General features: G+C 62.1%; 2 protein-coding genes across 2 annotated transcripts in view; both read left to right on the plus strand.

Annotated features, from left to right (window-relative positions):
* Nucleotides 1-23,914, plus strand: part of LOC142363650 (carboxyl-terminal PDZ ligand of neuronal nitric oxide synthase protein-like) — a 40,653-nt gene extending 16,739 nt beyond the window's left edge. The window contains exons 3-11 of the mRNA XM_075439647.1: nt 12,773-12,865; nt 13,556-13,614; nt 15,110-15,218; nt 15,575-15,716; nt 16,454-16,614; nt 17,112-17,279; nt 21,793-21,958; nt 22,648-22,996; nt 23,418-23,914. Coding sequence (XP_075295762.1) covers nt 12,773-12,865; nt 13,556-13,614; nt 15,110-15,218; nt 15,575-15,716; nt 16,454-16,614; nt 17,112-17,279; nt 21,793-21,958; nt 22,648-22,996; nt 23,418-23,907 — 1,737 coding nt within the window. The 3' untranslated portion in view covers nt 23,908-23,914. The remainder of the gene's footprint in view (nt 1-12,772; nt 12,866-13,555; nt 13,615-15,109; nt 15,219-15,574; nt 15,717-16,453; nt 16,615-17,111; nt 17,280-21,792; nt 21,959-22,647; nt 22,997-23,417) is intronic.
* On the plus strand, nt 4,010-9,115 carry LOC142363666 (uncharacterized). The gene is made up of 5 exons (XM_075439814.1): nt 4,010-4,082; nt 4,907-4,990; nt 7,053-7,342; nt 7,854-8,003; nt 8,344-9,115. The coding sequence occupies exons 1-5, from the start codon at nt 4,010-4,012 to the stop codon at nt 8,557-8,559; spliced, it is 813 nt and encodes a 270-aa protein (XP_075295929.1). The 3' UTR covers nt 8,560-9,115.
* Nucleotides 23,915-24,138: the final 224 nt, after the last annotated feature.

The raw sequence follows: 24,138 nt of genomic DNA on the forward strand, positions 1-24,138 counted from the left end.
AGGGCCTGAGCTAACGAAGAGCTCTCTGCCATGAAAGCGAACGAAGCCTGATTGCACCCAGCAAACGAGGCATCAAACCTGGTCTGCACCAAGCAGCACGCGAGGCAGCTCAGCATCCCTCCCAGCTTCGGTCTGGTCTAGTTTGTGAGCAAGTGCTGCTTCTGAATGCAAATGGAGACCAAATCTTCGTTCTGGCTTCGGTTCTGCTAGCTCAGAGATAGAGGTGCCAAGTCCAGCTTCCTACCTCTGCTCTAGATAGGCAGAGAAAATGCTAATTTCCCTAGTAGGTGGCTGGGAGAAACCACAAGACACAGAGCTGGAGGACAGCATCCAAGATGCGCGTGGGGTGTGACAGCGAGTTTAGCAGCCAGGAGATGGTCCCTCCCTGCCGCGTTTACCAAAAGCGGGTGTTAGGCACGCAGACGTAGCTCCTCCAGATTCTCAACAGCAAACTAGATTCCTCCTCCTCCTTTGGAGAAGTATCCAGCCCGGGTGGGCACGCTCAGCACCTCTCTCCCCCACACCCTGAAGTCAGAGGCTTTAAGGCGGAGGCTGCAGCCACGTTTCTGTTTCTCCTGGCTGCAGAGCAGCTCGGGCGCTGGAGGTGGAGAACCACAGCAGGCGACGTCTGGCCCTCTCAGGAGCAGCGTTGGTGTAGTTGCCAGTTTGAACACAGGATCTTCTCTTCTCTCCTCTGCCTCTACCCCTTAACCTCCCCTGCCCGTGCTGAGCCTCGGCAGCAGCGACGCTTGCTCTCCGTCCCCGCGCGCAGAGCACGGCTCGCCCAGCCTCGCCTCTCCAGCTGCCTTCGCCGCCGTCCTCCGTCGCTTGGACTGCCCGCACTGAAATAGCATCATTGCATGAACGGGGAGGGAAGCGTTGCGTTATTGAGAGGCCAGAAATCCTGGCACCTGCCTTTGTCAGACCCCCAGCACGGCGGCGGGGTTGGGATTTCTCCCCACCTCTGTGCTGCGCCAGCGTGAGCCCCCCCGGAGCCCCCACGCCACGCACTGCAGCTCCGCCGCCCGCACAGCCACACCACGGCAGGTCCTGCCAGCTCCCGGGGCCTGGACTGGTCACAGTCTGAAGGTGCTCTGCTCCCTGAAGAGCAGCTCTCTCTTGGCTCCTGCCAAGAGTCACAGGAGAACAAAAAATTGCCTTTCAATTTTTATTCTCTCCGCAAACAGGCAATAAACACCAGCTCCCAGAGACAGCGCAAAGCTTTCCCGTTAATCACCCCATCCCACCTCCCTGTCCTGCTTCTGCGAGGGCATCAGCTCCTCTTTTGCCTCTCTGCACAGCTTAGCCAGGACACCAAGCAAGCAAGGAGCATCTCCCCTGCTGCCGGGCTCGCGCGGCTCCCTGGTGTGCCAGGCGTTTGCAGCCTGTCCGGCTCGTGGGGAAGGTAGGGAGGGATCGGATGTACAGCTGGGATTTTGGAGGCAACAGCAGAAATCCTGCTCATGGCTTCGTACGAGCAGTATCTGGTGGCCTGGCCCTGCTGGCGAGGAGCTGGGCGGCTGTCACCTAGCAGGAGTCTGGCTGTAACCAGAACAACTGAATGAATCAAGTAGAAAATGAACATCCCTGCTTCGAGGATGGGAAACGGACACACAAAATGCTCCGTTACCTTCCCACAGCCGTGCAGGGGGGCTGAGGCTTTGTCCTGGGGCTCTGAGCCTGCCGCAGGGTCCTGGCTCCTGCTCTGCTGAGCTTTGTTGTTCGAACAAGGTTTAAAAAGATTCAGTCTCCTAACTTGCCTGGTGTCCTGCATACCAGGCTGGAGGGCAACTGGGATACGAAACGTCGTGCGTACAGAGCCAGGACCTGCTCTGCAGGGCCTCTTGACACTGATGTTTAGAGGAAAAGACAGAATTGCTTGAAGGTATCACAGTGTATAATTGCAGTTTCACTTCTAAGGGTTATTTCAGGTGAGTCTGACCTGCTTCTAATGAAATTAGCACTTTTTATCTGCAGTAACCTAGGAGCTCTCTGAGGCAGGGACCACTTGCGTGTTCATGTGCAATCAGTGCCTGGTACGTGAGACTCCATTGGGGTGGGGTCCCAAGACACTACTTCATTACAGAAACTAATTAATCATCCAAAGCACTGCGCAAGGAAAAGGTAATTTGTTTTCTCTCCAAAGTGAATAGAGGTAGGGAGGAAAATAAAACCGAGCTTCCCCGTGAGCAGGGGTTGGCCTGCCCTGGCGAGACAAGGACTGAAGGGCTGTGTGTGGGAAAGCTCCCTATTAAACCTGGGGACAGCGGGGGGTTCCTGGAAGTGACAGTCACAGAATGGTGCTTTTGTCAGCCAGGCACCAAAGGCCAGATGATGTCACCTTGCGCTGGGCCGCGAGGCTGCTTGTGCCTCTCGGGCTGGAGCACCGCGATATCGCCCTATCTCCTTAACGGGGAGGAGGCCGTGAAAAGGCTGCTTTTATCCCATCCTTTTTTAAAAGCAGGCAAAGCAGCTTTGTTCCAGAACAGTCTGCCTGTTTTTAGGGGTGGAAAATACTAATTAAGGAGCCACTGCCAGTGCTGGTCTCCCCACCAGCTCCCATCACCTGCAGTTCCGCTCTCCCACAGAATCACAGAATAGTAGGGGTTGGAAGAGCCCTCTGTGGGTCATCTAGTCCAACCCTCCTGGTGAAGCAGGGTCACCCAGAGCAGGCTGCACAGGACCTTGTCCAGGCAGGTCTGGAATATCTCCAGAGAAGGAGACTCCACAACATCCCTGGGCAGCCTGTTCCAGTGCTCCGTCACCCTCAGAGGGAAGAAGTTCTTCCTCATGTTCAGACGGAACTTCCTGTGCCTCAGTTTGTGCCCATTGCCCCTTGTCCTGTCACTGGGCACCAGTGAAAACAGCTTGGCCCCACCCTCCTGACCCCCACCCTGCAGATATTTAGAGGCATTTATAAGGTCCCCTCGCAGCCTTCTCTTCTTCAGGCTGAACAAGCCCAGCTCCCTCAGCCTCTCCTCGTAGGGGAGATGTTCCAGTCCCCTCATCATCCTCGTAGCCCTCCGCTGGACTCTCTCCAGTAGCTCTTCATCTTTCTTGAACTGGGGAGCCCAGCACTGGACACAGTACTCTAGATGAGGCCTCACTAGGGCAGTGTAGAGGGGAAGGAGAACCTCCCTCGTCCTGCTGGCCACACTCTTCTTGATGCACCCCAGGATCCCATTGGCTTTCTTGGCAGCCCCATGGCTGCAACTCGGACCACTCTTTGCACCACATCCTTTGACCGGCTGGAGTTCAGATGTTCCTCTGAGCCATGTCCTTTGCCTTCACCACCTCGCCTTTAGGTGGAAAGATCGAAGATCTTTCTGTTGAAGATGGGGAAAAGGGGGATGAAGAGCAAGGCCTGCCTTAACGCGCCCATCGAACACTTCGCAGGGCCTCAGAAAGCAGGATGCTCTCAGAAGGCAAAGGGGACCTGGATAAAAGGCAGCTCGTTCCCATGCCTCCCCCTTGTCCAAGCACCCTGCAGCTGCCACACTGCAGGCAGCATCCTCAGCGCCCTGCCCGCGGTCAGGCAGCACCCAGCCGCCCACCCCAGCCCTGGCAGCTCCTCTCCCAAACAGAGGGGTGGGAGGAGGTTCTGAAAGACCAAACTGAAGCATGACCATGGCAAGCCCCTCTCCGCTGGCAGGTAGGGCAGCCCTCCTAGAGAGCTGTGTGTCTGCGGCCATCCGGTACCACCAATGGATCCCAACCCTCCCGAGCAGGGGTCATCAGGCAGATCCTTACCCTCACCTTGCTGCAGAGGAGCAGACCTCCATTCCCACTGGTGTAAGCGGGTACCTGCTTGCATTTCTCCATCCTCACACCAAGGAGCAGGTTCATGTTTCTCTCCAAGTCCATCTACGCTGTAAGCAGGCTCTCAGAGCAGAGCTCGAGACCACAGGGTGCCACAGGGTCCTGAGCTGCTTCGTAGGTGGTGGCTGGGTGGCCATGGGGACTGCAGCCCCGCTGCGGATCGCAAGTTCGTACGTGCTGTGCAGTGGGGATGTGTAATCCTCACCACGAGTGGGTGCTGGAAACTCCTGGTTTCAGCTCTCTGCTCTGCCCTGACTTGCCAGGTAACTCTCGAAGTCAGCCTCAGTGTCCCCTGCTGGGACTCTGGCTAATGTCTGCCCACCTCGGGGAGAAGCTACAGCTCAGGATTCACATCTGGAAAAGAATCTGAAGCATGGGAAGCTCTGTTCAGGGAAGGCCTTCAGATTAGTCAGTTCCCAGTGTGGCTGGTTTTGAATATTTACGAAAGCAGAAAATTGTCAGGCATGTTTTGCTCAGCGGTCCAGCTCCTTTCCCGAAAGGAACAGTTTTTCCAAAGCAGTCCTTGGAGGCTTGTTTACCTCAGTCTCTCCGTGAACCCTTACTCCACCAAGGTGGCAGGAGAAGTCTGGGATGGTAACAGGCAGGGTGTCTGCAAGGGGACATGGAGGGCACACGAGCTCTTTGGGCTGAAGTGACCTCTCTGTGCTTGCTTTCAATGCACTAAAGTTGGGAAGGAGCACCCAGAGAGCCTGGATCCACAGGTTGCTCTCCTGTTACCCCCCAACCGCTTCTCTGTGGCTTCTGAAGGGCTGGCAGGAGGGTGGCACTTGGCACTGCTGCCCAAGGGGTTATTTTTTTCCCTGTAGCCCCTGAGCACTGTTGTGGCTTCACTCGCACACATGACCCCAGAGCATCTCCAAAGCCACAACAGGAGGCAGCCAGGCCAGGCATGCTCAGCGTTCCTGGTGTTACCTCGTCCAGAAACCTCTGTCCCCTGCAGAGCATCCGGAAGGGAGACAGAAGATGCCAGAGCCGGGACGAAGACGGCTGGGCTGAGCTCACGTGCCCTTTTCCACTTACTTTCAGGCAACTTTCAAGAAGCTGCTTTTGGAGCTGCAGCTGTGAGCTGAGCCAGACCTGGCTGGACCCAGCTCAAGCCCCCTCGTGCTGGCTGAGGGGCTGTGGAGCACAGGTCCAAGACGACCTGCAGGTTAGACCAATTAAAATAGTGCTGACAGTGCCAAATGGGAGACTCCAGAAATGCGAAGATTTTCTCGGCTTAATTCAGTTTTTTGCAATTTCCTTTCCTGCCCTTCATACCTCCTCCCCCCCCCAATCCACAGCTCAGCTTTAGTTGCAGTGAGGGGCTGACCACCAAGTTTGGGCTCTAGTGAAGAGTCTGGCAAACACAACCCTCATTAGTGAGGTGCTTGTGGATCTCCTTGCACCGAGGCACTGAGGGGCCACACACTGCCCTGGGGTTGGGTGCAAGGGTGGCTTTGCTCCCTTGGTAAGGAGGAGCTGGAAACCAACCACAATAACATGGCTGGCAGGGGCCTCACCAGCCAGGGCCCCATCCCACCATACCTGATCAAGGTGAGCAGAACAGACCCTGGGCAGCAGCCAGGTTCAGCCAGGAGTCCAGATCATTGGGTAGGTCTGTGCTGAGGAGACAGATCTGAGGCCAGGCTGGGAAGTCAGTCTTCAGGGTGGGATCAGCAGGTCCACGGCCAGGCTGTGGCTGAGCTGGAGACCAACACTGCTACACTGGAGCTCAGGAAGAAGTAGAGGGCCCAGAGCTGAGCTTAAATGGACCTCCGTGCCCGTGGGCAGGGGTGTGGGTGGTGGCCGCAGGTGAGGCTGCTCAGGACCATTAACACCTCTTCCCAGCTGGTCACTGTGAAGGGCCAAAGTGAGGAGAGTCAGAGGTGTCAGCACAGCTCACCAGGAGATGGTCCCAGGAAGGCAGCTGGGCCTGCTGGGAGGCTTCGGAGCGGGAGGCTGTCCTCCAGCTAGAGCCACGTGCTGGGATTCCATAATCCTGGAGTCCATCCCCTGCCCCTCGGCCAACCTACGAGTACCTCTGCTTCCATTTCCCAGCTCTCAAAGAGAGCTGCCTGCCTGACCAAACCAGTGTTGGGAAGATTTTGTGGTCTTCTGGGGAGATTTTTGAGCACATAGATTGGATTTTTCCGTTAACCCTTTCATCACAGCTATGCAACAAGTTCTCTCCAGCTCCTGCACCTGAGCAGGATGTGCAGATCCACGGCGCACAGGGCACCCGGCTCCAGGCCAACCGCAGTAATCCCATCAATAAATCATCTGTGGCTGGTCTGTCCCACGGGGCTTTTCTTGCCAAGACTAACCAAAGCTTAGTGTGTAAGCAGGTCTCTGCAGCTCAGGCTGTGGCAGGGTGGGTTGTGTGGAGACCATGCCCGTGGTTTAGGTGAAGTCCTTGGGAAGGAGCATACGGAGCTCCCCAGGGACAGCACGCTGTGCTGAGGACCCTGCTGCTGCTGCCCACGTCTGCTGGGGGTTATCTGCACGAACTCCTGGGCAGGACAGGACCAATGCACAGGAGTCCTGAGGAGGAGAGTATGGTGGGACCTTCTGGTGGGTGGTCAGCGGGTCCTGAACCCCACGGATGGTGCTAAGAGGGGCAGGGGCACAATGCCAGTCGCTGGGTTGCTCTTGGGTTAGGAAGGGGAGAGAGGTTTACACCCAGATGTGCAAACTCAGCCCTTGACCGGCCAGCTCCCAAGAAGAGCTGGAGCAGGAGAGAAGGGGATCGCAGCCGCGGGTGGGTCCTGCCCCAGGGTCCGGCGCAGAAGCCACGTCCCAGCAGCCCAGCTCCAGGACTGGGGCACAAACCTGCAGACGCTGTCCTGCATCATGGCAGAGGTCCGAGTCCTGCCCAGCTCTGCGGGCGGCAGCACCGCCGCCGAGGCACGGAGCTAGGAATGAACAAACCAATAAACCCCGTGTGATGAGCTGTGGTCACGTTTCCTTGCTGCCCCCCCAGGGACCCCCAGAAAGCCAGCGGGGCCGTGATAGCTCCTTGGCCCCCTTCAGTTCACTGCGTGGGGAAGGGGCTGCGGTGTCCACAGGGAATTTGTTGGATGGTGGAAGGAGCTAATTTAAATGAGAAAAAAAGGCTTTGGGTACGTTGCCAGCATTCTCCTTGCCTATTGTACTCCCCCTTCGGTTTCTGCTTTCCACTGAACAGTTTTATGTTTCCAGGGATCATAAATTCTCATTTTTCCGCTGGGCAGGAGGTGCACTCCTGGACTCCGCCGCTTCCTGCGTCGCTTTTGTGTCCGTGTTGCCCAGTTACTGCAGCACAGACCCGGGCTATGCCCGGCCGCATTCCCACCGGCCGCGTCCCCGGGAGCGTGTGCCCCGCCGCCGGGCACCGGGACTTCATAGGCTTCAGACGGGCACAGGCTTCCCAAGGCCAGCAGAGCAGAGGCCACGACCCGGCGGCTTCCAGCCGGAGGCCGTGAGGGAGCGGGCTGCAGCCGGCCGGTGGAACGCTGCTGCGCGGCGGGGCTGTCGCGGGAGGGTGGGATGGGATGGGATGGGGTGGGATGGGATGTGATGTGATGTGATGTGATGTGATGTGATGTGATGTGATGTGATGTGATGATGGGATGGGATGGGATGGGATGGGATGATGGGATGGGATGGGATGGGATGGGATGGGATGGGATGGATGATGTGATGTGATGTGATGTGATGTGATGTGATGTGATGTGATGTGATGTGATGATGGGATGGGATGGGATGGGATGGGATGGATGATGTGATGTGATGGGATGTGATGTGATGGGATGTGATGTGATGATGGGATGGGATGGGATGGGATGGGATGATGGGATGGGATGGGATGGGATGATGGGATGGGATGGGATGGATGATGTGATGTGATGGGATGGGATGGGATGGGATGGGATGGGATGGGATGGGATGGGATGGGATGGGATGCAGGAGGGGCTGCGGCGGCTCAGGGGTGGGAGGCTGGACTGCAGCAAGCGGCCCAAAGGGTGTGGGAGCTGACGCTGCTCGTTCGTCAGCTCCGAGGAGGCACGCAGCGCTCGGCCGAGCTGCCCTGGCGGGGAGAAGGGCTCGGGAGTGCTGCGCAGCATCAGTTCCAAGCGGCAGCACTCCAAGCATCAGTAATTCAAACAGCGGTCGAGATAACGCCGCGTCCTCATGCCCTGCGGGTCAGTTTGCTTTGAAATTAAGAACGTTCCTGAACTTGAAATGCTTGGATTCCTTGTGGCTTTAATTCCTAAAATGGCATCACGTGGCATCGGCGGCTGCGTGCTGCGGCGGGAGGGAGGGATGCCTGCCCCGCGGCCGGGCTGCGGCCGGGTGCCAGCGCGGGAGCAGGCGGGGACCGAGGGTGCTGCCGTGGGGCCGCTGCCCGGAGCCGGTCTGTCGGCGGGCAGAGCCGAGCGCGTGTCCGCCTCCTCATTGCCATGCTGCCCGTGTCCGGCCGGCGGGCAGGGGCTGGGGCTGGTCATTGTAGCGGGGTGGTTTATGGTCGCATCCATCCCGCAGCCTGCCAGGCTGGGCCGGGGCGAGCGGCGGCTGCGGCAGGGCAGCAGGCGAAGCGCGGGCTGGAGAATTCAGAGCTGCGGGAAGAAGCCGTCCATTTCCAAGCCTGTGGCATCTTCCTTCGGGCACGCAGACAAAGTACTTACCCAGCAGCGACGGGGAGCACGGATGTTCTCCTGCCTCAGGAACCTGGAGAGCCTCCGCCGTGATTTCCCGTAGCGCAGCTCGCGCCGCGGCAGGGAGCGTGCCCTGCTCCGCCGGCCCTCTCGCGTCGGGCCCTTCTGCGCTTCGCTCGTGAGGAAGATGCGTTTTGTGGAAGCGGAGCCTGCCTCTAGGACTTGCAAACTCTCTATCTGATGACAGTTTTCATTTGCATAATGGAGGCCCTGATACCTCCAGTAATTAATCACATTAAGAATTGCTTCCTTGAATAACTCTATTCATGCAAGTTGTTCTTGGTGCTGGAAGCTGCGTATGATTCCCAGTGTGCATTAGCCCATCTCTTTCATCAGCAGATGGAAGCTGGTGACTGCATGTGTAATTTATATCTGCTCGGGTGGAACTGTCAGATGAAATATGCATGACACGGCGCCATTAGCATCTCGAGTCATGCAGACTTCAGCTCTTGGGCAAGTCAATATTGCATGGCAACAGTGCGGGGGACCGCATGAAAGGCAAGGACTGGAACGCGGGGATTTAAAAGCAGAAATGGAAAGTATTCCAGGTCAGGCACATCAGAAATAGAATTAATGAAGCTGCTAAATTAAATGAGATGCGTTGCCCTTTTGTGACCTGCGTTTTTTTGTGAAATGTCCCATCTTGTCTCTGTAGCTAAGAAAGCTGCCGGGCTGGCCTGCCGAGCCGCACCTGGGAGGGCAGCTCCGGATCCTCGAACGGCCGGAAAGCTTTGCCCCGTAGGATAGCACAGGCAGCAAGAGAATAACGACTGAATCTCGGAAGGCAGCAGAGAAGACGAATGCTGCTGTGTGGGTTTGGATTCGTTGGTAACCGTGACAAATTTGGAAAAAAATCACATCAGTTGAATAGTAAGAAACAAAACCGCAGCGGCTAGACTTTGCTCTCGGGTGACAGGGCCAGGCTAGCCAGGAGCCTGCTGCCCAGGGCTGTGCTGGTTTCTGCACGAACTTTTCTGTAGGAGATAGTGTCTGCTGTCCTGGAGCACATTTCTTCATGTGCTTTTTTCACAGAATCACAGAATAGCAGGGATTGGAAGGGACCTCTGTGGGTCATCTAGTCCAACTCTCCTGCTTTTTTGTCCTTATATAAATCACAGTTAATTAAAATACTGATCCCTGCTTGACAGGACGCAATTAAATGGCTGAAGCTGTCTCCCATCTGCCTTTTCTGTGTAGGGATGGAGAGTCCAGCCCAAGCTGGTGCGGCGTGGGCTCGCCGGGCTTTTGCCCAGCGCTGCTCTTGGGGCCACGGTGCTCTCGCCCAGCTGGGGTTCCTGCTCCGCACGCTCAGCGGCCGGTCGGGGCTGGGCCGTCCTGCGGCTCCTGCTGCCTTAGGAGGGATTTGGGAGCCTGACGGGTTTTAGCTGTTTTCAGGCCAAGGTGGTTCTGCCGGTGGCGGGGAGCCCGGCAGCTCTGCGGTGGTTTGCGGGTGCTCTGGCGAGGGTGCAGCAGCGGCCGTGAGCTGCGCAGAGCGAGCGGGACCGGCGGGCTTGCCAGCCTCCCTCCTCGCTGACGATGCTGCGGCCAAGGGTCGCGTCCCCAGCAGAGCCCGAGGGTGCTGCCTGCAGATGGCAAGGGTCAGAGCTGCTTCAGACGCCGTGGGAGAAGCTCTGAGCCCGGCTCCTGCCGCCCCGTGTGCCCCTCCAGCCCCCGGCTCGGCACCGGCCCGTGGCAGGGAGCAGGGCAGAGCACGCCGGGCAGCTCGCACTGGGTGGCTTTGCTGGAGCTCAAGCCCTGTCCCTGTCCCGAAGGCAGGCTGGGGCCGTGCGCGGTGGCAGCTGGCTGGAGTTCCCTGGGTCTGCAGCGCCTTGGCATCGTCCCTGGCAGCACCCAGAGATGCACCGCCGCGGCTCCCGGTTGTTCCTTTCTGTCCAAGAGAGAAAGAAAAAGCATCTCTGCAAAATCCAGACTTGGACTTTGCTTAAAGCCTTTGAGTAAAGAGCTTTGTTTGAATGTAATTGCACCCCTGTTGCTACAAGGGGAAAATACACTGTATTGCTCTCTTTTTCTTGGAAGGCTCAGCTAGTATTTTCCCAGCCATTTGTGTATAAAGAAAGATAAATAGCTCTTTAGCGGGCAGAACAATCTATCCCGGTTTTATTGACGTTCATGCAAGCAGACACGGAGCAGCAGTTTGGCGGTGCTGAGCGCAGGGGAGGGGGACGCTGGGAGCACCCGGCGAGGCCGGGCTCGGGGTGCTGGGCTCCGAGGGGCTGCTGGGCGGTGGGTGGGAGAAGCCCTCGGGCCCTGGGGCTGCTGGGCCCCACCGACGTCTGCGTCTCCTGCCGGACCCCCGGCCCGCGGCGCGCCGACGCTCGCCACCTCGCCCAGCATTTCTCTCCTCCCTAGGAATAAAAATCGTGTACGGCAAATTTAGCTCTGGCTTCACGCGCAGTGGTGCTACAGATAGATTTTTAAAGAGGTTGTCTCAGAGCAGTAATTCCTGGGGAGATCAAAAGGCTGTGGTTTAATCTGGGGTCTGTCTGGTACTATAACCCTTGCTGAGTGCTAAGAATGCCATGAGCAGCATCAAAAGCCTGATAAGCGTGAGAGCCACGCAATTCTCTGCCTGTGAGGCTGGCGGGGCTTAAAATGGGTGCTGAGGAGCTGGAAAGACTTCTCTGCAGTGCTTGGGTGCCACACACGGAGTCCTTCCACTTCGGGCTCCTGCAGGAGGTGCCTGGTCTCCCTTAACGGCTCCGTTGCTACCTGCAGCTCCGCCGACTGTATGAAGAGATAAGATTTCTAATTAGACGCCTAATTGCACGGTGTAGGTCGGCTTCAGGCTGCACTGCGCCGCTTGGCATCGCTGCTCCTCTGCGCCTGCGAATCACGCAGCCTGCGCCGTGCCTGCAGGGCGATGTCCGGACGCAGCCCGCGAGGCGGTGGAGGAAGGCGAGGGAGCCGAGGCACCCCCGTCCCCGGGAGCCCCGGGCTGGCTGTCCTCGGGGGGACGGCACGCCGCAGCGGGGGCTGCAGCACCCTGGCACTTGGTGGGAAAAGGAAAGCTTGCAGGGTGCTTCCAGTTTGGCGGACTGGTGGATGGGATGGCCAGAGCCCACTGCAGCCTGCGTTCTGGTCAGCCATGACCAACAGCACGTGGAGAGAGCCAAGGGCCGTCGGGCAGGGGCACGCGCGGCTCGGCCGTGCTCGCTCACGTTCGTAGCCTGGTGGCAGCCACTCACAGACAGAGCCAGCAGGCAGTGGCATCCCCACGACGTCCCCTCTGCCGAGTCCCCGCTCCGTTACAGCACAGCTGACATTATTAGACTATTAAAACAGGGGATTTGTAACCTCTGTTTTCCAGCTGTAGTAACTACACACCGAGTTAATCCAAAGGATTTATTTTTCAGTAGGTGCATGGTGGCTGTTACCGTGGCTGCGCTGACAGCTGAGGATGGGCTGGCTGCGATAAATCAGGATCTGGCTCAGGAAAGCCAAATTTCAGATAGCGACTGCGAAAAATACAGGGTAGCAAAATGCTGTATTCAGAAGCCGAAAATAGTGCCTAAACCGGAGGCAGGAGGGATCAGCACTGTAAATACAGGTCTCCAGAGTGGAAGGGCTCTGCCACGCTTCTAGCTGTCAGCAAAAGCAACATTTCAAAGCCAGCAGTTTAATTTCTAACACAAGTGGAGGTGAGTTCAGACTGCAGACACCTGCAGGTGAGGAGCTGGGTTTTTCTCCAGAGATACTGAGCCCACTGAGGTTAATGTGATTATGTAAATGACTGAGGTATAATTGCGTTCTTGCCACCCATCTGGCCCTCCCTGCAGTTCCTAAGTGATTTTTATTCCCCACGCACTGCAGCGCTGAAAGACAAGGGCACTGGAGATGCCATAAATCACTGCTTGGTGTTGGCTGCAGGTGCCGTCCCCCCGCTCAGCCTCTGGGGCAGAGCCCCGCTGGGCTGGGCATGGCCGATGCATCGGGAAAGTGCCTCCCGGATCCGAATTACCGGTCTGGATGCAGATGGAGGATTGAACTCTGCTTGTCCCATCCCAAGGGACGCTCCTGACAAAGCCAGGATCCTGCCCCGCACCACAGCTATGGCAGCGGGTCCTTCCCAATACGGATTTTCTCAGCAGGACAAAACAAATTCCCGCTTCCCTCGGCGGCTGGGGTTAAACACAAAATGGACGTTTTCATGTAAAACACTGACTAATACCGTGCACTGTCCCAGATGCCCCCCCTAATCCTGCCTCTCTTCTAACCTGGGTTTTTCTTCCCGTCAGTATGAATTCAAAGCCAAGAACATTAAGAAGAAGAAAGTGAGCATCATCGTGTCCGTGGATGGGGTGAAGGTCATTCTGCGCAAGAAGCAGAAGGTGAGGCTTCCCCAGCCCAGCTGGGGCACTTGGGGCCGGAGCACCCGGGCTGTTGGCTCTGACCATGTCTGGATATTCCTGCTCCTCAGGACAGGCACACTTCTAGCCAAAACTGGCCTTTTCTTAAAAGCCACCCAAAATTTTCACAAGAAAACACTCAATTTTCCATCAGACTAATAATAAAACCTTGCGGAAAAAAAGAGTGGGAAAATTACTCTGTGAGAAGGAGATCTTTTTTTCTATCAAACAACATCAGGCTTTCAGGAAACACAGTTGCTTTCTCCTGTTCATACCAGCAGGTTCTCCTGCGCTGCCCGGGCTGAGCACCCTCAGCTCTTCGCCAGGCTGTGCTTCCCACTGAGCCGAGCCAGTGACCGGACCCAGACCTCCTGAGCCCCAGCTCAGCACCTTGTTCCCCAAAATGTGTTACTCTTCTGCATATTTGATGCTATAAATTAATCTTAAGGACCACTTTCAGCCCTGGAGGCTGTGATCAGATGACCAGATATGATAAATGACCAAAGAAATCTATTCTTATCCAAGGTACCGATGAAGGAGCCATCGCTCATACCGTCAAACTGTAGCTGGATTTGGCTTGGGGCAAACGCACCATTTCCCGTGGGTTCCTGCCCATCAGCCTGGTGGAGTTGCGTTTTCACCTGTAATTTCACTTTTTCCCTCTGCTTACAGAGAAAGGAGTGGACCTGGGACGAGAGCAAGATGGTGGTGATGCACGACCCTGTGTACAGGTACGCGGCAGGGGTTTACACCAGCTAGGACCAGAGCCGTTAGCCCGCCCGAGCGACGCGTATCCATCCTCCTGCTCGCTGAGTTACCTCCACCAAGGCTGGCTTTCCAAATCCAAAATTAATGAGGTAGCAAAGTTACCGCTGGTGGGGAATCCGTTTCATACACTTCTGAGAGTGAGATGGACTGATCTGGCTTTGAAGCTGGCTCTGCTTTGAGCGGGGGTTAGATTAGATGACCCCAGAGATGCCTTCAGCACGAATTCCTCTCCGGTTCCGACTCTGAAGACAGGCTTCCCATGGCTTTCCTTCAGAGCGTGGTTTGCCCTGTGCTTCTGAAGCAGGTCTTTACTCTGAGGTGTAAGTTCTTACAGGGAATTAACCCGTACAGAGCGTGGTAAGATAGCGCAGACTTTCCACAGCGCCTGCCACGGGATCTCAAAGTATTTTGGAGACCACGAGCCTCACCCAGAGGTTCACACCGCGTGTAAACCCGATGCGGTGGGAGCCATCGGGGATGGCTTCCCTGCGGGCAGCCCCAGCGATGGTGCGTGGCCTGTGGACCAGTCAGGAGCACGGGCTGCACCAGGCTGGTAGATGTGCCCAGTGAGTAACTGTACCCCGAGCGCAAAGCCTGCGGCCCCGAGGGCTGGGATCACCAACGCCGGCGTTCTGGGGCAGGGCCCTTGGGGGGATGACAAGGAGCAGAGGACGTGCCGACGCATCGTCCGAGCCTTCCTCTCCCTTCTGGCATTTTTTACAGAATCTTACAACATGGTACATGGGCAATAACTGCTCCAATTGCAGGCTCAACACAAAAAAATTCCAATGACAGAAAAGAGTGAAAGAAAAAACATCTCAAGAATCCCTTTGGGTTTTTTTTCTATTCAGAGCTGAACTCACTTGTCACATTTTTACCTGATTAAATCAAATATATAAAAAGGTCTTCAGAAATGGTTTTGCAGCACAGGCAGGAGAAAGCATCAGAACGAACAGGAGAGCGAGAAATCCTCCGAGCCGGGGCAGAGTACGCTCGGCATCCCGGGGAGGGGCGCGCAGGGGACGCTGGATCCGGGCTGTGCCACCCGCCTGCCGCTGCCAACGGACCCGCGCTGGGTCCCGGGCCGGCTGCGCCGCGGCGGGCAGGGCGTCCGCCGCGCAGGCAGTTGTGCCACGCCGCGGCCCAGGGAAGGATTAATTGCTAGGGCTAAAAATAGCCACGCGCTTTCCAGTACTATCGATTTTTTAGCTTTCCCACAGCATCTTTAAAAAGCTTTTGCCTACCTCAGAAAGCAGAAGGTATTCCATCAAGCCAGAAATACTCTCTAAATCTGTCACCTCCTGCCTTGCAAATCGCAGGAGGGGCCGTGCGGCGGCACCACCTCGTTCCTCCAGCCCCAGGTGCTGTGAGCCAGCCAGCCCTGGGGACACCGGGGACCTGTCTGGGGGGCAGGGGCTCCTCCGGGCGTTTGATTCCCTTCGTCTCTCTCCCACCTAGAATCTTCTACGTCTCTCACGACTCGCAGGACCTGAAAATATTCAGTTACATCGCAAGGGACGGCGCGAACAACTCCTTCAGGTGCAACGTCTTCAAATCAAAGAAGAAGGTAGGATGCTGCGGGGCGACGGCCGGGTCCTCCCGGGGTGAGAGGTCTCCGAGGGACCTCGCACCTTCCCGTGCAGGAGACCGCTGGGTCGGAGGGTGCTGATCCAAGGAGATCAAGGCAGCACCAGTCCCCAAATGTCCCTAAAAATCCGTGTCCAGTGCCTGTCACCTCCTGCCCAGCCAGGGCAGCGGTGCAGCCCGTCTGCCTCAGCCCATCTCTGAGAGCAGGGGACCGGGGGGACACCGGGCGCCGGCTCCAGTGCTGGGCAGCGGTGGAGGAGACCCGGCAGCGCGGGGGGAAGGCTGCCGGCTGTCCCACGGCGGCCGGGCGCTGAGCCGCGTGGTTTTGCTCCGCAGAGCCAGGCGATGCGCGTGGTGCGGACGGTGGGGCAGGCCTTCGAGGTGTGCCACAAGCTGAGCCTGCAGCACGCCCTGCAGAACGCCGACGGGCAGGCCGACGGCGCCAGCGACAAGTCGGCCGAGGAGCAGCCGCCGGAAGGTGACGCGTGGGTCCCCGCGGGGCGCGGGCAGGGCAGCGATGCGCCGGGGTGGGAATGCGAGGGGGCACAGAATCACAGAAGCATGGTGGGGTTGGGAGGGACCTCTGTGGGTCACCCAGCCCAACCCCCTGCCCAAGCAGGGTCACCCAGAGCAGGCTGCACAGCACCGCGTCCAGGCGGGGCTGGAATATCTCCAGAGAAGGAGACTCCACAGTCTCCCTGGGCAGCCTGGGCCAGGGCTCCATCACCCTCAGAGGGAAGAAGTTCTTCCTCGGGTTCAGCTGGAGCTTCCTCTGCTTCAGTTTGTGCCCGTTGCCCCTTGTCCTGTCGCTGGGCACCACTGCAAAGAGTCTGGCCCCATCCTCCTGACCCCCACCCTGCAGATATTTAGAGGCATTTCTAAGGTCCCCTCTCAGCCTTCTCTTCTCCAGGCTGAACAAGCCCAGCTCCCTCAGCCTCTCAGCAAGTCCTTCAGGAGCCAGCGTGCGACAGCGAGAGCTTCGGGACCCTTTGGGTGGGGGGCACGAGGAGTCTGCCCTGCCTGCCCGCCCGTCCTGGAGGCAGAGGCTGGGGACACTTGGCCAGCGGGCTGAGGGTCTGCGGGCACCAGCCCTGTCCTCCTGCCCCTCTGCAGCACGCCCAGACTTGAAGCCAGTCCTGGCCGTGTCCTGAGCCGCCTGCTCGCTGCAGTCCGGCAGCGGGGGGGCTTGGGTTTATTTATCCGTCTCGTTTGAAGTTCACCAGATCAAGGGCTCCAAGATCACGGATGTGGACGAGGTTGGCATCGACTCTGACGGCATCTGTGTCCCCGAGAGGGGACCCGGAGAGCTGCCAGGTGCCAGGGGGGACCTCGGCATGCTGAAACCCGGGCAAGCCTCAAAGGAGAAGAGCTGCCAGGTAAAGGGGGGTGCGAGGGGCTTGCGTCTGGGTCAGGGGCTGCTCTGAAATCGGTCAGCGCGTGCACTGCCTTTCTCATGTGGGGTATCTCGAAGGGCTGGGACCCCCTCAGCCTTTTAATGCGCTCACGGCCCTGACACGGCTCTGCCGCTGCAAACGCTTCACGCAGCGAGAAACCACCCAGCCTGGGCAGCCGCATCACGGTGGGGTGTTTGGGTCTCTCCCTGCCACCTCCTCCCTGGGGACCCGCGCTCCCTGGTTGGAGCTGGGCCCAGGCACAGACGCAGCCCCGCCAGCTCGCTGGGAGCGGGAGTCGCTCCGCAACGCGCTCCTGGGGACCGCACGGATGTGCAGGGCCTGACGCCGAGCCCACCGCAACAGCCCCTTGGTGCCGGGGCTGCTCTGCCGCACCGGGGTCGACGCCGTGGGGAACCACGACCCAAACCCCAGCCTGAGCTGGTCGGTCCGCTCACCTTGCCCGTGTCTTTGTGCCCAAGGACGCCGAGAACTGCTCGCTCCACCCGGCCGGCTCCCAGCAGCTGCTCAGCCCTGGCAGCCCCTGCTCCTCGGCCTCCATCACCCCGCTGGCCTCCCAGCACTGCCTCCAGCTCCTCCAGCAGCAGCTCCTCCAGCAGCAGCAGCAGACGCAGGTGGCCGTGGCCCAGGTACGCGTCCTGGCCCCCGCCTCGGGCGGCACCAGCCCCGCTCCAGCCTCCGGCCAGGCTGGGCTGGCAGCGGGGGCGAGCCCTCCGTGCTGGGGGGGAGCGGTGCGGGGAGCTCGCAGCGTTGCATGCAGCACTGCTCACTCTGCTCCCCGCAGCCCCCCCGCTCTGCTCCCCGCAGCCCCCCCGCTCTGCTCCCCGCAGCCCTGCTCGCTCTGTTCCCCGCTCGCCCTGCTCCCCGCAGCACGGCCCGCAGCGCACCCGCAGCACAGCACGGCCCGGCCCGGCCCGGCCGCACAAGCCCCGGCAGCCCTGGCAGGGTCACGCCCCCCCCCCCCGAGCCGCCCGCTCCCGTTCCGGCCCCGGTTTCAGGAGGCCCCCCCCGGGAGCGCGTGCCCCCGGCTGAGCCCCTCCCCAGCTCGTCTCGTGCCCGAGCCGCCTCCTCGCCACCCCCCGGCGGCTGCACCCGTTCGGCGGGGGGGGGGGGGGGGGGGGGCGGGGAAGCGGCGGGGCGGGTGCGTGGCGGGGCCGGCAGGGGGCGCGCGAGGGCCGCCGGTGGCGGGGGCTGGCGGGATGCGGGGCCGGGCGGGCCATCCCGCCCCGCCCCTCCCGTCCCTCCCGTCCCGCCCCGCCCCGCCCCGGCCCGTGCCATCCCGCCCCGCCCCTCCCGTCCCTCCCGCCCCGTCCCGCCCCGACCCGTCCCGACCCGTGCCATTCCGACCCGAGCCGACCCGAGCCGACCCGAGCCGACCCGAGCCGACCCGAGCCGTGCCGTGCCGAGCCGAGCCGTGCCGAGCCGTGCCGTGCCGAGCCGTGCCGAGCCGTGCCGAGCCGAGCCGTGCCGACCCGAGCCGTGCCGAGCCGAGCCGTGCCGAGCCGAGCCGTGCCGAGCCGTGCCGAGCCGAGCCGTGCCGTGCCGAGCCGTGCCGAGCCGTGCCGAGCCGTGCCGTGCCGAGCCGAGCCGTGCCGAGCCGAGCCGTGCCGAGCCGTGCCGTGCCGTGCCGTGCCGAGCCGAGCCGTGCCGTGCCGTGCCGAGCCGAGCCGAGCCGAGCCGAGCCGTGCCGAGCCGAGCCGTGCCGAGCCGTGCCGTGCCGAGCCGTGCCGAGCCGTGCCGTGCCGAGCCGTGCCGTGCCGAGCCGTGCCGTGCCGAGCCGTGCCGAGCCGAGCCGAGCCGTGCCGAGCCGAGCCGTGCCGAGCCGTGCCGTGCCGAGCCGTGCCGAGCCGTGCCGTGCCGTGCCGAGCCGTGCCGAGCCGTGCCGTGCCGAGCCGTGCCGTGCCGAGCCGTGCCGAGCCGTGCCGTGCCGAGCCGTGCCGTGCCGAGCCGTGCCGAGCCGTGCCGTGCCGTGCCGAGCCGAGCCGTGCCGAGCCGAGCCGAGCCGAGCCGAGCCGTGCCGAGCCGAGCCGTGCCGAGCCGTGCCGTGCCGAGCCGTGCCGTGCCGTGCCGTGCCGTGCCGAGCCGAGCCGAGCCGAGCCGGGCCGGGCCGGGCCGGGCCGAGCCGAGCCGAGCCGAGCCGTGCCGAGCCGAGCCGTGCCGAGCCGTGCCGTGCCGTGCCGAGCCGAGCCGTGCCGTGCCGAGCCGAGCCGTGCCGTGCCGAGCCGTGCCGAGCCGAGCCGAGCCGAGCCGTGCCGAGCCGTGCCGTGCCGAGCCGAGCCGTGCCGAGCCGTGCCGTGCCGTGCCGTGCCGTGCCGTGCCGTGCCGAGCCGTGCCGTGCCGAGCCGAGCCGTGCCGTGCCGAGCCGAGCCGTGCCGGGCCGAGCCGAGCCGAGCCGAGCCGTGCCGTGCCGAGCCGTGCCGTGCCGTGCCGAGCCGTGCCGTGCCGAGCCGAGCCGTGCCGAGCCGTGCCGAGCCGTGCCGTGCCGAGCCGAGCCGTGCCGAGCCGTGCCGTGCCGAGCCGTGCCGTGCCGAGCCGAGCCGAGCCGTGCCGTGCCGTGCCGTGCCGAGCCGAGCCGAGCCGAGCCGAGCCGTGCCGTGCCGAGCCGTGCCGTGCTGAGCCGTGCCGTGCCGTGCCGAGCCGAGCCGAGCCGAGCCGAGCCGTGCCGAGCCGAGCCGAGCCGAGCCGTGCCGAGCCGAGCCGGGCCGGGCCGTGCCGAGCCGTGCCGTGCCGTGCCGAGCCGTGCCGAGCCGAGCCGTGCCGTGCCGTGCCGAGCCGTGCCGTGCCGTGCCGAGCCGTGCCGTGCCGTGCCGAGCCGGGCCGGGCCGGGCCGTGCCGAGCCGAGCCGAGCCGAGCCGAGCCGAGCCGTGCCGTGCCGTGCCGAGCCGTGCCGTGCCGAGCCGTGCCGTGCCGTGCCGTGCCGAGCCGAGCCGAGCCGAGCCGGGCCGGGCGGTGCCGGACCGAGCCGAGCCGGGCTGGGCCGTCCCGTGCCATGCCATCCCGTGCTGTGTCATGCCGAGCCGTGCCATGCTGTGCTGTACCATCCCATTCCATGCCATACCATGCCACCCCGTGCCATCCCATCCCATGCCATGCTGTCCCGTGCCATGCTGTGCCATGCCATCCCGACCCATGCCATGCCATTCCGTCCCGTGCCATGCCATCTCGTGCCATCCCATGCCATGCCATGCTGTGCCACTCCATGCTATGCCATGCCATCCCATGCCACCCCGTGCCATGCCATGCCATGCTGTCCCGTGCCGTGCTGTGCCATGCCATCTTGACCCATGCCATGCCATTCCGTCCCGTGCTGTGCCATCCCATGCCATCCCATGCCGTGCCGTGCCATCCCATTCCATGCCATGCCATCCCATGCCACCCTGTACCATCCCATGCCATGCTGTCCCGTGCCATGCTGTGCCATGCCATCCCGACCCATGCCATGCCATTCCGTCCCATGCCATGCCATCCCATGCCGTGCCGTGCCATCCCATTCCATGCCATGCCATCCCATGCCACCCCATGCCATCCCATGCTATGCTGTCCCGTGCCATGCTGTGCCATGCCATCTCGACCCATGCCATGCCATGCCATTCCGTCCCGTCCCGTGCCATCCCATTCCGTGCCATGCCATCTCGTGCTGTCCCATGCCATGCCGTGCTGTGCCGTGCCATCTCGTCCTGTGCCACCCCATGCTATGCCATGCCATCCCATGCCACCCCGTGCCATGCCATGCCATGCTGTCCCGTGCCGTGCTGTGCCATGCCATCTTGACCCATGCCATGCCATTCCGTCCCATGCTGTGCCATCCCATGCCACCCCGTGCCATCCCATGCCATGCTGTCACGTGCTGTCCCGTGCCATGCTGTGCTGTGCCGTGCCATCCCACCCCATGCCATCCCACCCCATGCCATCCCATGCCATCCCATTCCATGCCGTGCCATTCCATGCCATGCCATGCCGTGCCATCCCGTGCCACCCCGTGCCATCCCATGCCATGCTGTCCCGTGCCGTGCTGTGCCATCCCATTCCATGCCATGCCACCCCATGCCACCCCGTGCCATGCCATGCCATGCTGTCCCGTGCCGTGCTGTGCCATGCCATCCCGACCCATGCCATGCCATTCCGTCCCATCCCATTCCGTGCCGTGCCATCTCGTGCCGTCCCATGCCATGCCGTGCTGTGCCGTGCCATCTCGTCCTGTGCCACCCCATGCTATGCCATGCCATCCCATGCCACCCCGTGCCATGCCATGCCATGCTGTCCCGTGCCGTGCTGTGCCATGCCATCTCGACCCATGCCATGCCATTCCGTCCCATGCTGTGCCATCCCATGCCACCCCGTGCCATCCCATGCCATGCTGTCACGTGCTGTCCCGTGCCATGCCGTGCTGTGCCGTGCCATCCCACCCCATGCCATCCCATGCCATCCCATTCCATGCCGTGCCATTCCGTGTCACGCCATGCCATGCCATCCCGTGCCATGCCATGCCGTGCCATGCCATGCCGTGCCACCCCGTGCCATGCCATGCCATGCTGTCCCATGCCGTGCTGTGCCATGCCATCTTGACCCATGCCATGCCATTCCATCCCATGCTGTGCCATCCCATGCCATCCCATGCCGTGCCGTGCCATCCCATTCTGTTGCATGCCATACCATGCCACCCCGTGCCATCCCATGCCATGCTGTCCCGTGCCGTGCTGTGCCATGCCATCCCGACCCATGCCATGCCATTCCGTCCCGTCCTGTGCCATCCCATTCCGTGCCATGCCATCTCGTGCCGTCCCATGCCATGCCGTGCTGTGCCACCCCATGCCATCCCATGCCATCCCATGCCACCCCGTGCCATCCCATGCCATGCTGTCCCGTGCCATGCTGTGCTGTGCCGTGCCATCCCACCCCATGCCATCCTGTGCTGTGCCATCCCGTGCTGTGCCATCCCATGCCATCCCATCCCATCCCATGCCATCCCATTCCATGCCGTGCCATTCCATGTCACGCCATGCCGTGCCATCCCGTGCCGTGCCATGCCATGCCGTGCCATCCCGTGCCATCCCGTGCCACGCCGTGCCGTGCCATCCCGTGCCATGCCATGCCATGCCGTGCCATCCCATGCCGTGCCACGCCGTGCCGTGCCGCCCGCAGGTGCAGCTGCTGAAGGACCAGCTGGCGGCCGAGACGGCGGCGCGGATCGAGGCCCAAGCGCGGGTGCGGCAGCTGCTGCTGACCAACCGGGACCTGCTCCAGCACGTCTCCCTGCTGGTGCGCCAGCTGACCGCGCTGGAGGCCCGGGACCAGCACCGGCAGCCCGGTGAGCGCGGGGGCACCGGGGTCAGCGGGGGCTGGGGGGCTCCGGCGCCGACCCCCTGCAGCGCCTCTGCACCCCTCGGGGTGCCGGGGAGCTGCTGGGGTGCTCCCAACACCGGACCCCCAGGTTCTGGGGGGGCTTCAGAGCATCTCTGTGTCCCTCGCTATCATGGGGAGCAGCTGGGATGCTCCCAGTATGAGCCCAGCAGGCTCTGGAGGGGCTTTGGAACATCTCCCCACCCATGTGGTCACGGGGAGCAATTGGGGTGCTCCCAGTACCATCCTGGCAGGCTCTGGGGGGGCTTTGGAGCACCTCCCCACCCATGTGGTCACGGGGAGCAATTGGGGTGCTCCCAGTACCATCCTGGCAGGCTCTGGGGGGGCTTTGGAGCATCTCTGCACCTCTCTCAGTCCTGAGGAGCAGCTGGGGTGCTCCCAGCACCATCCCTTCGGACCATCTCTGCACCCCTTGCCATCCTGGGATGTTCCCAGTACGAGCCCAGCAGGTTCTGGGGGGACTTCAGACCATCTCTGCACCCCTTGCAGTTACGGGGAGCAATCTGGGCACTCCCAGTGCCATCCTGGCAGGCTCTGGAGGGGCTCTGGAGCGTCTCTGCACCCCTCGCCGTGATGAGGAGCAGTCGGGCTGGAGGCCCCCAGCTCTTCACGTGTCCCTTGTCCCTCTCTCACCAGTTGACCGCTCCTTGCAAAACCTGTCCCTGGCCCAGTCCCTCTCCCTGAACCTGAAGAACCACTACAGCCTGGACGTCCACCTGGTGCCCACCTCCAGCCCCGCCAGCGTCCTGGGCAGCCCCGTGGCCGCCGGCTCGCTGCCGGCCCTGGGCCCCGGGGACTCCTACCTCAACCTGGTCAGCCCCGAGAGGGGCGGCCACCGCCGCGGCACCAAGGAGGGGGACGAGGGCCTGGAGGGGCAGGAGGGGCTCAGCCGGCGCGTGGAGGGCTCCGAGGTCGGCGAGTTCGCTCTGCTCAACGGGAGCAGCCGGCAGAAGACGGAGGACACGGACAGAGGGGATGAGGACAGGTAGGACGTGCCACCTCCATCTGCTGTTGGAACACCCGAGCAGACCCCCGTGCTCCCCCCAGCCACCCCGGCAGGGCTCCCGTGGCACCGGCCACGTTTTGGAGGGCTCGCGGCAGCAGAGCCTGGAGCGGGGGCTGGGGAGGAAGGGCTGGGTGCTCGGGGACAGGGACAGACCGCTGCGCCCAGGGGCTGGGTGCTGGCTCAGGAGGGCACAGCCAGGGCGAGAAGCCCACCGCGTCCCCCCACGGGGGTCACTGCCTGCCCCTGCCACGAAATGGTCACCACATCACCCCAGCTCCAACGTTCGTAGGCACGGGACCCAGTGAGGGTCTTCTGCAGAGCCTGGGGCAGCCGGCCCAAGCCCCCCCCCGTGCAGGTAGGTGCTTGCCCGTCACCCCCTCGCTCTGCTTTCTCTTCCCAGGCGGCAGCAGCCCATCCCCAAGCTCAACCCGCCGCCCCCCATCCTACGCAAAAGGTCGAGCAAGACCTCCCCGAGCCTGGAGGTGGAGGTGAAGGCCGAGAGCGCTGCCCAGCAGAGCCTGCCCAGCCCCGGCGTCTCCAGCCGCGCCAGCGTCGCTGCCAGCTCGCTCGCCCTCTTGGACCCCGAGCCAAGGACTCCTGCGCGGAGCGCTGCCTCCGGCACGGAGCCCACCGCTGCCGGGACCTGCCAGCGCGCTCTGCGCAAGGACAGGACTGGAGACAGCGGGCAGATGTCCCCCCTGGCCGGTGTCCGCGACCCTGCGGCCAGCGAGGCCCTGGCCAAGGACTCGGCGGCGCTGGGCAGCCCCACGGACAGCTCGCTGCCCTTCTGCCCCGCGGACGACACCTGCTTGCACATCAGCTTCTCGGAAGACAAGCTGCTCGAACCGGAGCCGGACGCTGCCGTGGGGCCCGGCAGGGTCCCCTCTTAGCGGGATGGCGGTGGGTGGCAGCTGGCTGGCGGGCAGCCCCCGCGGCTCCGTCCACGCCGCTGCCCCAGCGCCCAGACCAAGGCAGGTCCCTTTGCTGTCCCTGTCCTGTGCAGCAGCTCCCACTGCCACGCGCGGGGACGTGGCCCAGCCGCCCCTCTCGGTCTGCCCCAGCTCACACTGCCTTCCTGCTGCCCCGTCCTCCCGCCCGCTGCCTGGCACGGCCGCGGGTGC

This window comes from Opisthocomus hoazin, chromosome 19 (genome assembly GCF_030867145.1).
Source record: "Opisthocomus hoazin isolate bOpiHoa1 chromosome 19, bOpiHoa1.hap1, whole genome shotgun sequence".
In the NCBI taxonomy this organism is placed as follows: domain Eukaryota; kingdom Metazoa; phylum Chordata; class Aves; order Opisthocomiformes; family Opisthocomidae; genus Opisthocomus; species Opisthocomus hoazin.

Bases quoted from the DNA above. Each gene is read 5' to 3' on its own strand.
- LOC142363666 (XM_075439814.1), top strand. From the start codon at position 4,010: ATGTGTAATCCTCACCACGAGTGGGTGCTGGAAACTCCTGGTTTCAGC. The intron at 4,991-7,052 runs GTTAGACCAATT...TCCGCTGGGCAG, and splicing joins AGGTCCAAGACGACCTGCAG to GAGGTGCACTCCTGGACTCC. The intron at 8,004-8,343 runs GTCAGTTTGCTT...TCCATCCCGCAG, and splicing joins CGCGTCCTCATGCCCTGCGG to CCTGCCAGGCTGGGCCGGGG.